General features: G+C 45.7%; 1 protein-coding gene across 3 annotated transcripts in view; it reads left to right on the forward strand.

The window, feature by feature from the left end:
- phkb (phosphorylase kinase, beta) overlaps positions 1-15134 on the forward strand; it is a 408331-nt gene that overhangs the window by 344442 nt on the left and 48755 nt on the right. For 2 of the 3 annotated variants that reach the window (XM_038806656.1, XM_038806654.1), the window contains 2 exons: positions 3442-3499; positions 9936-10026. In XM_038806656.1, the coding sequence (XP_038662584.1) occupies positions 3442-3499; positions 9936-10026 (149 nt within the window). The remainder of the gene's footprint in view (positions 1-3441; positions 3500-9935; positions 10027-15134) is intronic. The other variant, XM_038806655.1, reaches the window with a different exon arrangement.

A 15134-nucleotide genomic window follows, 5' to 3' on the forward strand; every position in this document is an offset into this window, starting at 1 on the left:
AATTGGGCAACACGTTCATTTTAACCGCCTGTACCCAACCTGCCAGTGACAGAGGGAGACCATCCCGCCTTTCCAGATCAGCTTTCCGTCTCCACACCAAACTAGAAATGTTGTACCTGCGAGAAAGACCCAAACACTCGAAGCAGCTCCAATATTCCCCCTATCGACAAACTCGGTTCCAACACGTACCAACAGCAAGTCATCGGCATATAAGGACACCCTATGCTCAATCCCACACACACACACCCCCCCCCCCCCCCGCACTATTCCTTTCCATAGCCCCCAAACTTCTTAATGCAATGGCCAATGGCTCAATCGCGAGTGCAAACAGCAGAGTGCAAACAGAGTGTGCGGACACTCGCCTTCCGCTCCTTATATAATAGCTTTACCCAATTCACAAATCTTGGTCCAAACCAAAACCGCTCCAGAACTGCCATCAAGTACCCCCATTCTACTCGGTCAAACACCTTCTCAGCGTCCAATGCCACAACTACCTCTGTTTCCTTCCCCTCTGCCGGTGCCATAATGACCTTCAATAGCCTTCTAATGTTTGAAAAGAGCTGCCTCCCTCTCACTAACCCCGTCTGATCTTCACCTATCACCTTCGGGAGGCATTCCTCCAGCCTACCCGCCAGTACCTTCGCAAATACTTTTGCGTCCACATTCAGAAGTGATGTGGGCCTATAAGACCCACACTCTGTTGGATCCTTATCTTTTTTTAGCAACAGGGAAATCGATGCCTGCCCCAAAATTTGTGGCAGTACCCCCTTCCCTATCGTCTCTTCAAACATCCCCACCATCAGGGGTGCCAGCTGCTCCTTGAATTTTTTATAATATTCGACCGAAAAACCATCCGACTCTGTCACCTTCCCTGACCGCATCCTCCCATTCGCTTCCTTTATCTCCTGCTCCACTATCACGCCTTCTAAAGTAGCTCTGTCCCCCTCCCCTAGCCTTGGGTACTCCAACCCATCTAGAAACTCCTGCGTCTCACAATCTCCCCCAGATGGCTCTGACCTGTACAACCTCTCATAAAATTCCTCAAAAACCTTGTTAATCAGATCCGGAGCTACTACCAACTTCCCTGCCCTGTCCCTCACCTGAACAATGTCCCTTGCCACTGCTTCCCTCCGGAGTTGACCTGCTAAGCAGGTTCATAAACTGCACCCCTTGGTCATGTCAGTCGGCGCACGGCCTTCCTGGTAGATAGTCGGTCAAAGCTCGCCTGTAGTTCCTTCCTCTTTTCCAGCTTTTCTGGGTCCCCATCCTCTGCATAACTCCTATCTACCTCCAACATCTCATCTCTCACCCTCTGCCGCTCCAACCTCTCCTCTTTGTCCACCCTGGCCTTAAGCAAAATCACCTCCCCCCCTCATCACCGCCTTTAGAACCTCCCAGACGACCGCCTTCGACACCTCACCCGTACAGTTGAAACCTACATATTCCTTAATTACCTTTTCAATTTTGTCACAGAACACTTAGTCCGCCAAAAGTCCCACATCTAATTTCCACTCCGACCTCTGCGCTACCCCCTTCTCCAGCACCATATCCACCCAATGCGGAGCATGATCTGACATTGCAATTGCCAAGTATTCTGACCCCTTAACCCCAGCATGCAAAGCCTTTCCCACCACGAAAAAGACGATCCACAAATATACCTTATGGACTGCTGAGAAAAATGAGTACTCCCGCTCCCTCGGGTGCAGAAACCTCCAAGGATCCCCCCATCCCATTTCTACCATTAGCCCAGCCAGCGCCTTCGTCCCCCCTGATAGGACCAGCAAGCGCAGCAGTGACCTGTCCAGCCTTGGCTCCTGCACGAAGTTCCAGTCCCCCCCCCCGCACTATCAGTCTGTGTCTGTCCAAGTCCCACATGCCGTATACGCTTACCAGCGCCACTAACCTACCCTCCAGTGCCCCTGTCACGATCACATACCTACCCCCCTGATCTGCCACCACATTCTCCATCTGGAAGCGTACTCTTTTGCTGATCATTATCGCTACCCCTCGAGCCCTTCTGTCAAGTCCAGAATGAAACACCTGACTAACCCAGCCCTTTTTAAGTCTGACCTGGTCCTTCATCCTCAAGTGAGTCTCCTGCAGGATTGCTACATCTTTCAAACTTTTAAGATGCGCAAGTACCCTTGACCTCTTGACTGGACCTCCTAACCCCATAACGTTCCACGTAACTATCCTAACTGGGGGCCTCTCACCTCCCCCACCCCACCCTTCTTATCCACCATCATCATGCCACCGGGCCCTGCCCCATGAGCCTGACCCGCCCCTATCCATTATTAACATCAAATCCCTCTCCCCCCCCCCCCCCCCCTCCCAAAACCCCCCCTACATTTCTTCTCAAAAAAACGTCTCCCAGCATTAATTCCCCCCCCACCTCGTTCGCCTAGTGCACAGATGCTTTTAAGGGAAAAGTAGACCAGCACACGGGGGAGAAAGGGTTACACTGATAGAGTTAGATGGAGAGGAAAGAGAGGATGCGTGTGTGGAGCATAGATGCAGCCAGACATTTGAGTTGAATAGCCCTTTTCTGTGCTATAGACTCCAATCAAAATAATAATTTAATTAATTAGTTTTTTCATCAGTGGGAATTTGGGTCCATAAGGTGGCCACCGTGCTTGCCAGATAGCAGCATTGACTGCACTTTAAAGTAACCATAGTTTAGGAAACCATTTTGAGATGTGTTTGATTAAATATTATGTCAGAAAAAGTTCTGAGTGTGGTGGGAATAATATGCACTGTCCTTTATGATTAGATCCTAAAGACATTATGAAGACTGCATTTATTTTTCACCCTTTTAAAGTTGTTTTATTCATCTGTGGAAACCTCCTGAGCTAGTTACATAGCACTGTGGTTCATTCTCTCATCAGTTATTTTGTATTATTGCTGCACAATTCTTTAGAAATAAACAGTTATCTCTGCTTAAGTTGGTTTGTAGTTTAATCAGTGTTTTTGACAATAAGTAGCCATTTTACAAGGACTGACTGTTCAGATTGGATCTCAGTGAAAATTAGTTATTGATATCAAATTTTCATATTTGAAACAACTGTTAATACATGTGGTTAAACTGCCACATAATCCACCAGTCCAGCTATGTATGTGTTCTGTATAAGAAAACTATTATTCATTCTCAGGATTTACAAAGTGCATAATTCTTTTATTCTTTATAATATCTTAATATGCTAAAACAGTTTGCTTACTTGGTTGTATATTTAAACAACTGAATGCATGTGACAGCTGTGAGACCTTGCTATACTCCAAGTTAATTCATATGGCAATTATTTAATCCAAGAATTCCTGAATCATTGCACCTGAATCCTAAAATGGTGCTGCCTTCAGCAGTCCTTGATTTTATCAATTTAATTTCTCTTAAGTTTTTCTATTGTATGATATTGTGTCTTGTTAAAAACTACCTTCTATTTTCAGGTACTGTTGTAGATCGTTTGGAAAGAATTTATCATCGTTCAGGCAGCAAGAAACACTGGTCTGTACACTGGCCTTTATTTTGCCCTTTGTGCCCAGTATTATGTTAAATGCCCATGTTTTGCATTTGAAATACTTAAAATTAAAATGGTGATTGTGTCGTTTGAAGTCAGTCAGAAGGGCAAACCTGTGCTGGTTCAAGCTCTTAAACCTAAGACTATGTGCTCCAACCCATCTCTCTTCCCCCCCCCCCCCCAATATCCTTGTGTAGTCTCCGCTGTCAAATGTTTATCCATTTCACTTTTAAGTTCATGTTCCTGCATCCAGTTGTGATAAAGCTTTCAGTGTTCATATAATACTGTGGGAAAATATTTATTTTAATCTTTCTCCTTTATTTTCCTCATTATAGTCTGCAGGAATTTGCTGTCCCTCATTGTGCGCTTCCAACAAAACAAATTTCAGTGCCTAATGGTTTCCCATGATTTATGTTAGACTATCTAGTCTGTAGTTACTCAGGTTATTCTACTCTTTTTTTTAAAAACGGAGGTGTTGCCAATAGCAATATTTTCAAAAAAAGAGGCTCAGCTTCTGCCCTCCCCAATCCTCCTTTAACAGCTTATGGTGCATGTCATCTTGAGTTTTACTATTTTCTTTCAGAACATGTTTTTGTTTTCAGCAGCCAACTCCATCAACCGTTTTATATTCTCATCCTCATAACCCTACATTCTTATTTCCACCATTAATTACAAACACCAATGCATTATCTCCACAATAACATATCCTGCATCCCAAGTGGTCTAATCTTCATCGAATCATAGAAGTGTATAAGGCCAAAGGAGGCCACTTGGCTCGTCATGCCAATGTTGGTCTTTTGAAAGAGCAGTCATGCCACCTTCTTGTCCATAACATTAGTCTCTGAGATTCTCATCCTCAGGCATTTGTACAATTATTTTTGGAATCAGCTTATACCATTTTTCAGGTAGCGTGTTCCAGATCCCAAAAAGCCTCTGAATTTTAAAAAATCCTCATCGCCTTTCCAGATTTCTTGTCAACAGTTTTCAATCGATTACCTCTAATTATTGACCCACTTATCAGAACAGGTTTTTCCTCTATTTTCTCTATCAAATTCACTCATCACCTTGAAAACCTCTGTGGTGTCACATCTTAATCTTTTCTGTTCCATGGAGAATACCTTTTCCAACCTCCCCTCAGAATTGAAATCCCTCATCCCTGGTAGTATCTAATAAACCTCATTTGTGCCCTTTTACTGCCTTTACATCGTTCCTTAAATGTCCTCCAAACTATCCTGCACATTTTATAATGCTACTGCCTACACGCAAGGTTGTTTATGAAAATTGAAAAGGGTAATGGACTTAAAACTAGCTCTTGCGCAACACCGCAGCCCTTGGGCTCGATTCTCCGTTATTGGGACTATGTCCGCACGCTGTCGTAAAGACCAGAAAAACTAGCGTAAAAGGGCCACATATTCCTCGCCCTGCAAGGGGCTAGCAGGCACCCAGCGTAAATCTAGCAGCTTCTGCTGCAGATACGGGCCCCGCATTTGTCGGATCGGAGGCCGCGCATGCGCATGCCGGCGGCCTCCAGGGGCTGCGCCATGCTCCATGGCGGGCTCAGACCGTGGAGCTGGACCTTAGAAATAGACTCCCTGATCGGCCACACATTCAACCCTGATCGCCGCCCAAACATTGCCCGGCCACATGCAAGGCCCCCCCTGCTCTGCGATCAGCCAGTCCCCAACCAGGACGACCGCAGACTGAGTCCACAGCCGCAATGCTAGATTCCCGACCAGCCGGACCATGAGTGGTCCATGCCGTCGGGACCTCGGCCGGTCGGGGGTGGAGAATGGCGGAGCGGGCCTCTGGCCATGGCCCCGGGTAGGTGGGAGAGTATGCCGCTTTTCGGGGCCCGCAGAATCAGGGAACTGGCGCTGATCCTGATTCCGTGCGGGTAAATGGATTCTCCACCCTGGCGCCAGCCATGATTTCAGCGTCGGGGTGGAGAGAATCTAGCCCCCTGTCTTTAACTATTCCTTTGCTTTTATATGCTTCTATAGGCGCTTAGTTTTTCCTTTTTTGTTAACTGCTAGTTTTTATATTTTCCCTTTTAGCACTTCAAACCTCCCTCTTCACTCCCTCACTATTCTTTTCATATTCCTGATTAACTTTAAAATATTATTCCTGTATCCAGATAATTTACGCAAATGGAGCCTAAAAGGAGCCTCGGTACAGACCACTGGTGCGTATGACTGCCCAGGGGTGAGATTTAACCACCCCGCTATTAAATGGCACTTTGCCATTTTTTATGTCTCATGGGGTTTCTCTCTGCCGAGGCCACACCAGAGTCATTTCCTGCTGGCAAGCCCAACCTCGGTAAGGCCCCTCTGGGCCCAATCCCCGGCAGTGCCACATAGCCACCCTGGCAGTGCCCCTGCCAGCCTGGCAATGTAAACCAGGAACTCTGGCAGTGCTAGGGGGTCTCTAAAGGGCCCCTCCCCCCACCGCAGGTGCTATTACACCTGGTCCACATTTTAAACGGCGCCCTAGTGAGGTCTGCCAGGCACGGCCATTAGGCCCTGGGCTCCGGGAGAACCCGATGTATCATTTGAATATGCTAATCTTGAGGGCTCTCGCAAGACTTACGGCCTGGTCCCGTCACTAGGTCGGGCGCGACAAAGCCGTTAAATCGCGCCACAGGTCTCAACAACCTAAAAAAATATTTAGCTCTCGTTATTTCTCTAGCTGAAGTGATACGTACTTTAATGCATATACCTTATCTTTTTAAACTTGCCTTATCAAAGGGTAACATCCATTGCATTCTTTTTATCTATATGCTAGATTTTCTCCAAAAACAAATCCAGTGGACAAGCGTTTACAAATCCACATTGACAGTCTCTGATTTTTTCATATCTTTCTAAATATTCATTAATCTTCATTATTTGTAGACATTTTCCCAAAGATGGGCTCAGAAGTGCTCTGTCTTCCTGCCTATTTGTTTCCACTTCCATGAACAACAGTATAACATCTACCTGTCAATTCTTCACAGTAATGCTAATTTCTTGAAACTTTGAAGTTCTCAGTATCTGAGACTGGTGACTTTTTTCTAATTTTACTCTCGTTAACTTTTTTTTATATAGATTACTTTTGAATACTTTTTAATCCGTAATCTTACATTCCCACCTTTGGCTTCCCCTGTAAAAGCAGAGTAAAGTATTTATTAAACATCTTTGCTTTTCCCTCAAACTTGGTTACAAGTTGGCCTCTTAAGTCCAAGGGATGCTTCTTGAAAGCTTATGGTGGACAACTGGATTAGCCATCAATCACCAGATTCAGTTGGACCACTTGAAACACCATCAGATCCTGCTTCCGTCTACTAAAACTGCTCAACATTCCTACAGTAACTTCATTTGAAGCCTACTTGTGACAATAAGCGATTTTCATTTCATATATCCCTGGACTGCAAAGATAATCACCGGTTTCTTTGATGCACTCCAAATCATCTTAAACCCCTCTAAACTTTCTGCAGCTTTTAATACAGTTGACCACACCATCTTCCTCCAACATCTTTCCAGTGTTATCTAACTGATTGGGACTGCTCTCAACCTGATTCCATTTTGATCTATCTAATCATAGCCTAATAATTACAATGACATCTCTTCCTGCTCCCACACTATTGTGATGTCTCCCCCTCTCTCCCCCCCCCCCCCCCCCCCCCCCCCCCCCCCCCTCCCTCCCCCAGGGGTCTATCCATGGTTCCACCTATTTCTCATCAAATGCTGCTCCTTGGTGAATACGCAGCTTTAGTTTTCTCATGTACACCTCTGATGAGCATGCACACCCAGCTCTACCTCACCACCACCTCTCGCAACTGCTACGTTGTTGTTGAATTATCAGACTCTTTATCCTATATCCAGTAATAGAGGAACAGAAATTTCCCCCATTTAAATGCTGGGCAACAGTCTGAGATTAGGCCAGTCTATTTACAACCCTGGTGTCACATTTGATCTTGAGATGAGCTTCTGACCTTCTATCTGCACAATCATTAAGACGACCTACTTCCATTTCAGTAACATTGCCCAAACTTTCCACTGTCTCAGCTCATGTGCCACGGAAACAGTCATTCATGCCCCTGTCGCGCACTCAATTACTCCAATCTCCTCCTGGCTGGTCTGCCACATTCTACCATCTTTAAATTTGAAGTCATTCCAAAACTCTGCAGCCTGTGCCTTAATTCACAGGAAGTCACATTCCATTATCACTCTTGTGGTTGCTGGCTCCCAGTCAAGCAATGCCTTGATTTTTAAATTTTCATTCTTGTTTTCAAATTCCTCCATGGCCTTGCTCCTCCTTGGGCGGGATACTCCCAGCCCTGTGCCGGGCCGGAGAATCCCCGTGACCAGGCCACGCCTTCCTGACACCAGCACACAATTCTCTGCAGAGCGGAGAATCGGTGCCATTGGCGCCGGCGTGGTTGCCATGGCGTCGGTCGTGGGCCGCTCTACGCAGCCACCCCGTATTTCTCCGGCCAGGCCATGAAAAAAAATGAGTCCCGCCGCCGCCATTCTAACCTGGTCTGAGCCGGCAGGACTTTGGCGTTGAAGGCTCAGATGACAGCCTGTGGGGGGGGGGGGGGGGGGGGGGGGGGGGGGGGGCCGGTCCAGGGGGCGGCCTGCAATGTGGCTTCGCCCACGATCGGGGCCCACCAATCGGCGGGCTGGCCTCTCTAGCTGGGGGGGCCTCCTTTCCTACGTGCCAGCCCCTGTAGCCCTGCGCATGTTGCGTCAGGGCCAGTGCGTTGAAGGAGGCCACTGCGCATGCACGCGTTGGTGCCGGCACCACTGCGCATGTGCGGATCCCGTGGTACACAGTTCGCGCTGGGATCGGCACCTGGAGTGGCGCGAACAACAACTCTCCCAGGTCACACAACTCTCCCAAAATATCTGTGCCCCTGTAAACCTCTTTTGCATCCCCAGATTCAATTGCTCCATCATTGGTGGCTGTGCCTTAAGTTGCCTTGGCCGCCAAGCTCTGTAATACCTTCCTTACACTTCATTAACTTGCTTTCCTCTGTTAAGACACTCCTTAAAACCTACCTCTTTGACCTAACATTTGTTCATCCAATCTATTATCCCCTTTCATCACTTGGTGTCATGCTTGGTTTTATAATGCTGCTTTAAAGAACCAAGGAACATTGCATCATCTTAATGGTGCTGAATAAATGTAAGTTGTTGTACATTTACACTACTATAATCGTTATTATCTATTAAAATTAACTTTCTTCCTCACCTCACCTTTGGCATTACTCCTTATTCTGTATGGGAATATATTGAAATTTACCCATCCCATATTTAAATGTCTTCTGAGTGTCTTCTATTTGTCATTTTTAAATAAATATTGGAACTGACAGTACCCCTTTAAAATATGATCATCTCTACTTTCACTTTTTAAACTTTATTTAGGTGTGACCATTGTCCCTTTGAGGGCAAAACTGGCCATGTGACCCTTAATCTGCCATGTTGCCTTTAATAGGACAATAACTACAATAGTATTTATGTTGATTTTTTTTTAAAGTTTGTGTTTTAACATTTGATAAAGATGTCAGAAGTGACTATCTAGAATTACAACTACAACAGTTTCAGGATTCTAATGTAAAATTGCGATATAACGATCAATCAGGAGCTTTGGTTCTATCCTTTAATAGCTATTAATTAAGGTCCCTCATAATTGGCGTAGTAACTTCCAAAAACCTCTGTCCTGGATAAAGGTAGATATCCTTAGGCAAAATTGTTTTTTGCATACAGGTTAGGTGGAGTTGGAGAGATATTTTTGGATCGACATCAAATAGGGAGGGATCAACAAATAAGCATATATGGTGCCATCTGATTTAGGAATCTCTGTTTAGCAGCACTATGGAGGTTGCTGGCCAGATTTGCATAATTGATTGTCTTCAGATCTCACCTCTGTATCTGAGGGCAAGTGGTTAATGTCGGTGAACCATTTTTGGCCATTTCTTTCAGCTCTGTAATGGATCTGATAGTTGATGCTGCATTTGTGTGGGAGTGCGGTAAGGCAGTAAATCAATTAATATATCAGTCGTTGCTATGCCAGCCGATCTTCCAACAAGAGGGGTAGACGTAAATGCTGTTGGAGAGGACTTGGACAGGCATTAGTGGAGAAAATGCATGTTCAAATTCAGAGCTGTATAATTTAGTTGATCTTCCAATATATTCTTGGGGGAGGGGGATCGGTTCCCCTCTATTATAGCATATAATCGTTTTTTGACTGTAATTCCTAACCAGTTTAGCCATGTTTTATGTATTTGTTCTTTTTACAAATATTGCTTCTTTGTTTAATGACAGAAATGTTACGGTTATTACATTGAAATGGCTTGCCAGATAGGAAATGTAGATTTTGCTGTATGTTTAGAACTCTAACTTTCTTTTCACTCCTGTGACCTTATTATATAATCAATATATTTAGGTTGGCTGTACGTTACAGTGCTGCATTTTTAGAACTGGTTGCTGCCTCTATGGCTCCGCATATTACCACAATGCTGGTACATGGGAAGCAGGTAATTAGGACAGCAATTGTGAGATTTGGTGCCTTCTTCAGTGTGTCATAATACCACCTAGATTTATTTAATGAATGTCTTGCACTGCATAATTGTGTGCTATTGCTTTCATCGCAACCACCAGATATAATGTCCATTCTATTTACTTAGAAATGGTTTCTTATTACTTTTGTGCTAGAGTTGGAGCATGCATTTGATTAACTGGACAGCTAGTAATGCTTCTGCTGAGCAGCCAAAGCTTTCCATTTAATAAGTTTCTGAATTTAAATAATTGCAGATTTTCTTAATTATGCTTGGGTGCATCCAGTTGAGGTTCTCATACATTTTTGACATGCGTATGTTTTGGCTGTGCTTGTTAAACATTTTTGTTAGTTCCTTGTTGCTCTTCATCAAATCTTGACATCTTTGTTCCATCGCATTCCCATATCCCAAGTCTCAGGGTGTGCACATTGACATTTTTTTCTTTATTTCTTCACGGGATGTGGGGATCACTGGCAAGGCCAGCATTTTCTGCCCATCCCTAATTGCCCTTGAACTGTGTTGGCTTTCTGGGCCATTTCAGAGGGCAGTTAAGAGTCAGTCACATTGTTGTGGGTCTGGAGTCGCTTGTAGGCTAGACCAGGTAAGGATCACAGATTTCCATTCTTAAACCAGGTGGATTTTTATTTTCTTTAATTTTTAAAAATAAATTTAGAGTACCCAATTTTTTCAAATAAAGAGGCAATTTTGCGTGGCCAATCCACTTAACCTGCGCATCTTTTGGGATGTGGGGGTGAAACCCACGCAGACACGGGCAAAATGTGTAAACTCCACACGGACAGTAACCCGGGATCGAACCTGGGTCCTCAGCGCATGAAGCAACAGTGCTAACCACTGTGCCGCCAACTGCCCGGGTGGATTTTTATAACAATCAACAATGGTTTCATGATCACCATTTTAATTCCTCCTTATCAATCCAGTTTGAATTCCACCAACTGCCTTGGTGGAATTTGAACCCATGTCCTCAGAGCATTTGCCGAGACTGCCTGGATTACAAGTCCAACAACATTAATACCACGTCACTATCTCCCCTATTTTTGACGCAAAGCATATTATTTATGCTTCTTTTAAAGACATTTTTGTATGTAGTTCATGACAGACCATTTAAACATTTTGGATTTAACCAGTGTAATGTCGAAAAAATGATGAGCGTTGCTGACGTTTTTTATCTCTGTACCAGTGCCAAGTTAAAACATCTTTGTTCTAAATCTGTCTGAAATTGTGTTCACTTTACCTGAGCAAAGTATGGTTTATTACTTTTGACCTAGTTACCTTTAACATTTTTATTAACATGCCTTTCACTTACCATTCTCCCACTAAGCCTCCTGTTGCTGCCTGTCACTAATAGGCTTCCGTCTCTTTAGAGCAGGGGGTGAGAAAAATATGCCCCACATAGATGTTCCACTCAGCCTCTGGTGTGCTGAAGCAAGTATCCCAGGGAATGTTCTTTACAGCCTCAGAGCCCTGTGGCTTCATTTCTGTGGTGCTCTTCCGCCAATCCATGATTTCAGCACCCCCTCCACATGGCCTAGAGCAGGGGTGGGCAAACTTTTCCGTGCAAGGGCCACATTCAGAAATTCACAATTTTAAAGGGCCGCATAGTATATTAATTAATAGTCCCGGTTGTAACCAATTAGCGTGCGGCATATACCTCAGCGCTTCCCCCGGCGGCATCCTGCCTTTAGCCCTCTTTTTCTCGACTTTTCAAAAATGGCGCTTCACCCGGTTATGATTCTGGGCGCCTCATACAGTATAGAACATAGAACAGTACAGCATAGAACAGGCCCTTCGGCCCTCGATGTTGTGCCGAGCAATGATCACCCTACTCAAGTCAACGTATCCACCCTATACCAGTAACCCAACATCCCCCCCCCCCCCCCCATTACCTTATTTAAAAAATATTTTTAAAAATTTTTAAAAAGAAAAATTAAAAAAAGAAAAAATTTTATTTTTATTTTTTTATGACTTGATCTTGGTGGGCCGCATAAAGACCTTTGGCGGGCCGCATGCGGCCTGCGGGCCATAGTTTGCCCACCCCTGGCCTAGAGATACAGCCCCCAAATCCTCAGGAGTGACCAGAAGTGAGTCTGCCATGTGGAGAGGAGGGGGACATGGAAAAAGTAAAGTTGGACTATTGGGAAGGGGTTCAGATTGGGACTGACAAGGGGTGGGGGGGCGACATTGACAGATTGGGCCTCCAGGAATAAGGGTGGCAAATTAGGGTGAGGAGCAGGCTGTGAATTTGGAGTGGACTGACAGATTTGGGTGAAGGGGCTGGGGAAGTGACAGATTCAGACTCAGGATAGTGAAGCAGAATATTGGTTCAAAGGGCAGCAGATTGGGATGAGGGAGCAGATTGGGATTTTTGTGGGGGGGTGCGGTGGCAGATTGGAACTAGATAATGAAATTGGGGCAAGGGATGGAGGTTCAAGAGATTGCAACTTAAAGGGGGTTCAGGATAATGGGGGAATAGAGGGTTATTGGGGCCAAGCGGAAGGATTCAAAGACTGAGGACTAAGAGTGAGGATGTGGGCTCGAGGGAAGAGAGGGGAACTATGAAATAGAACTGGAAGGTTTCAGCTTGAGCTGCAGGGATAATCATGGAAACTGTTGGATTTGTTTTATTGTCACGTGCACAGAGGTACAGTAAAAATCATTGTTCTGCGTACAGTCCAGACAGATTATTCCATACAGGAAAAGAAACATAGCACATACATAAATACACAATATAAATGTAAATACATAGGCAGAGGCATCGCGTGAGCATACGGTGTGTAACACTGCTCCGTTTCAGGCCCTATTCTATCAACAAAAGACCGATGGGAGTTATTTTTGTGTGGATAATTTAGCTCTGTCAGCCTCCTGCCTCTGATACCCAGCCAGAAGCCTGGACCTGGAAGTTAAGTTCCCTTGTTTGGTTGAATCTCAACTCATTTCTACTTGCCGATATTGATATTTGTATCATTAATGTACAAGTCAATCCTTTGAAAGAAAATGTACTTTGATCTAGAAGGTGCCATGTGCACAGCAGGAAACTGGAGTGGAGAATGCATTTGCTGTCATTTGAAATTTAAGCATGTTGGAAGCAGTATTCACAAGTACTTTCCCTGATCTACGTGTAACGGAACATGATGGGCAAAATTGGGGGGGGGGGCGCAGGGGTGGGGGGGGGGGTGCGGGGGGGGGCGCGCAGGGGGGGGGGCGGGGGGGGGGCAGGGGGCGCAGGGGGGGGGCAGGGGGCGGCGCGGGGGGGGGGGGGGCGGGGGCCGGGGGGGGGGGGGGTGGGGGCGGACTGGATCGGTGTCCTGCAATGCTTGACCGGGATTCACGCCAGCGCTAGCAGACCAGGCACATATTCTCCGGGCCCAGGTGATTTTCTGTCCTTTGGGCTGGGAATCACATGAGCGGGATTAAGTACTGGTATTACCCAGCATGGCCCTCATGTGGTGGACCTTGCGGTCCACCACATCCGACCACACCAAAGTCCATCCGAGGGTCACCCCACCACCACAATGCCAGGCCTGCCCAACAGACACATCCCCCCAGAGACTCCCTAAAAAACAGGACCCCACCACACCCCCAGAGATCCCCCAGAAACTAAACCCCTGTTTGGAAGCTAGAGAGCTGTCCAAATAGAGGCAGTGAAAAATATTACTGTGGTAACACTCACCTGGGCAATACATCGGCTGTCTCAGACAGTAGAAGCACCATGTGGCAATTCCTGGAAAGAGAAAGCAGTGCCCTGTGCTTAAACCATCAGATCCTTGCGCTGTAGCCATTCATTAATTTCCCTTACTGGGCTGTGAGTAACAGCTTCCACACACACACAGCTGGGGGCTTTGCTTCATTCATCTTCCTTCATGGTTCAGTAACTCTGAAGTGCTCTGACCACAATTTGTGCAAACCAATTGCAATTCATCTCCCGGCGGGAGAACATGGTCTACCAAACAGAGATTGTTGCCTGATGTTTTTCACTCTGAAGCTCATTTTGATGTAAATCATTTTAATGATGATAAATTCTGAAAAGTTTGGCAATGAAGGGAGGGACGACCCAGCGCTGTTGGACATGTATTTACCAATAGTTCATACAGTGATGATAACTGGGAGCGTGATCTTCCCAAAAGGGAACAAAGTCCCCGAGCAAGCCCGTTTAGCCGTGTGTTTTCTGGCACTCGCAGTGCCAAGAAACACACATGGCCATTCAACGCAACTCACTTTGAATAAGGGGACGAAATAGTGAACGCACAACCGAGGCCGCAAATAACCCCGTTTTTCAGTAGGGAGCTCCGCTTGCCGGAATTCTCTGTTACAACAAGAGATCGGGATGTCATTTAAAAATGGTGTCCAGATCTCCGAGCCCCACAAAACAAAATCCAGGGTGCCCAGGTGGCACCAGCAGTGCCAGAGGACGACCCTGCCCAAAGGTCATGCAGCTGGGGGCTGTTCCATCTGGTCCCTGTTTGTTGGGACCAGTGTTGAATGGCGCTCGCCTGAGGTCCCCAAGGTGAAGGGATTGAAACCCAAAGCCCAAGGTACCTTGAGAATCTGCACTCTAGTAAGGCTTGCTGCCTCGCTCTAATATGCAGATTTGCCAAAAGCTGATCCTGCCCATTGTGGGCAGGATTCCCCTTGCAACATCTCGCGAGGTTGTGTTGAATCTCGTGAGGTATTGTGAGCCGGGGTCTCCCGGCTTTCACTGGCCACATTGCACTCTGAACTGCGGTGAGCTGCTTTTCTGACGGAGTGTGGCCTGAAGATCGCACCCTGGGTGTATAGTCCCAGGCATAAATATGTTGCATTTTTGAAGTGAAATCCTAAAATGTACTATATTGAAGTTGTTTATTTGGACAGCAACATTTTGAATATATTGCAGGAGAAAAAATATATTGTTGTACTTCAATATTGAATGCACTGTCACTTGATCTGATGAATCTGAGTGTGATGGAGCTGACACCAGCCCCATTCTACTTTTGTGAGATACAGTTAACAAAGCTTTGGATGAATTGAGGGTAACTGGGCATGACAACTAGGAGATAATTCAAGACAACATTGGAACGGTTGAGTCTGAG

Source organism: Scyliorhinus canicula, chromosome 9 (assembly GCF_902713615.1).
Source record: "Scyliorhinus canicula chromosome 9, sScyCan1.1, whole genome shotgun sequence".
Taxonomy (NCBI): Eukaryota; Metazoa; Chordata; class Chondrichthyes; order Carcharhiniformes; family Scyliorhinidae; genus Scyliorhinus; species Scyliorhinus canicula.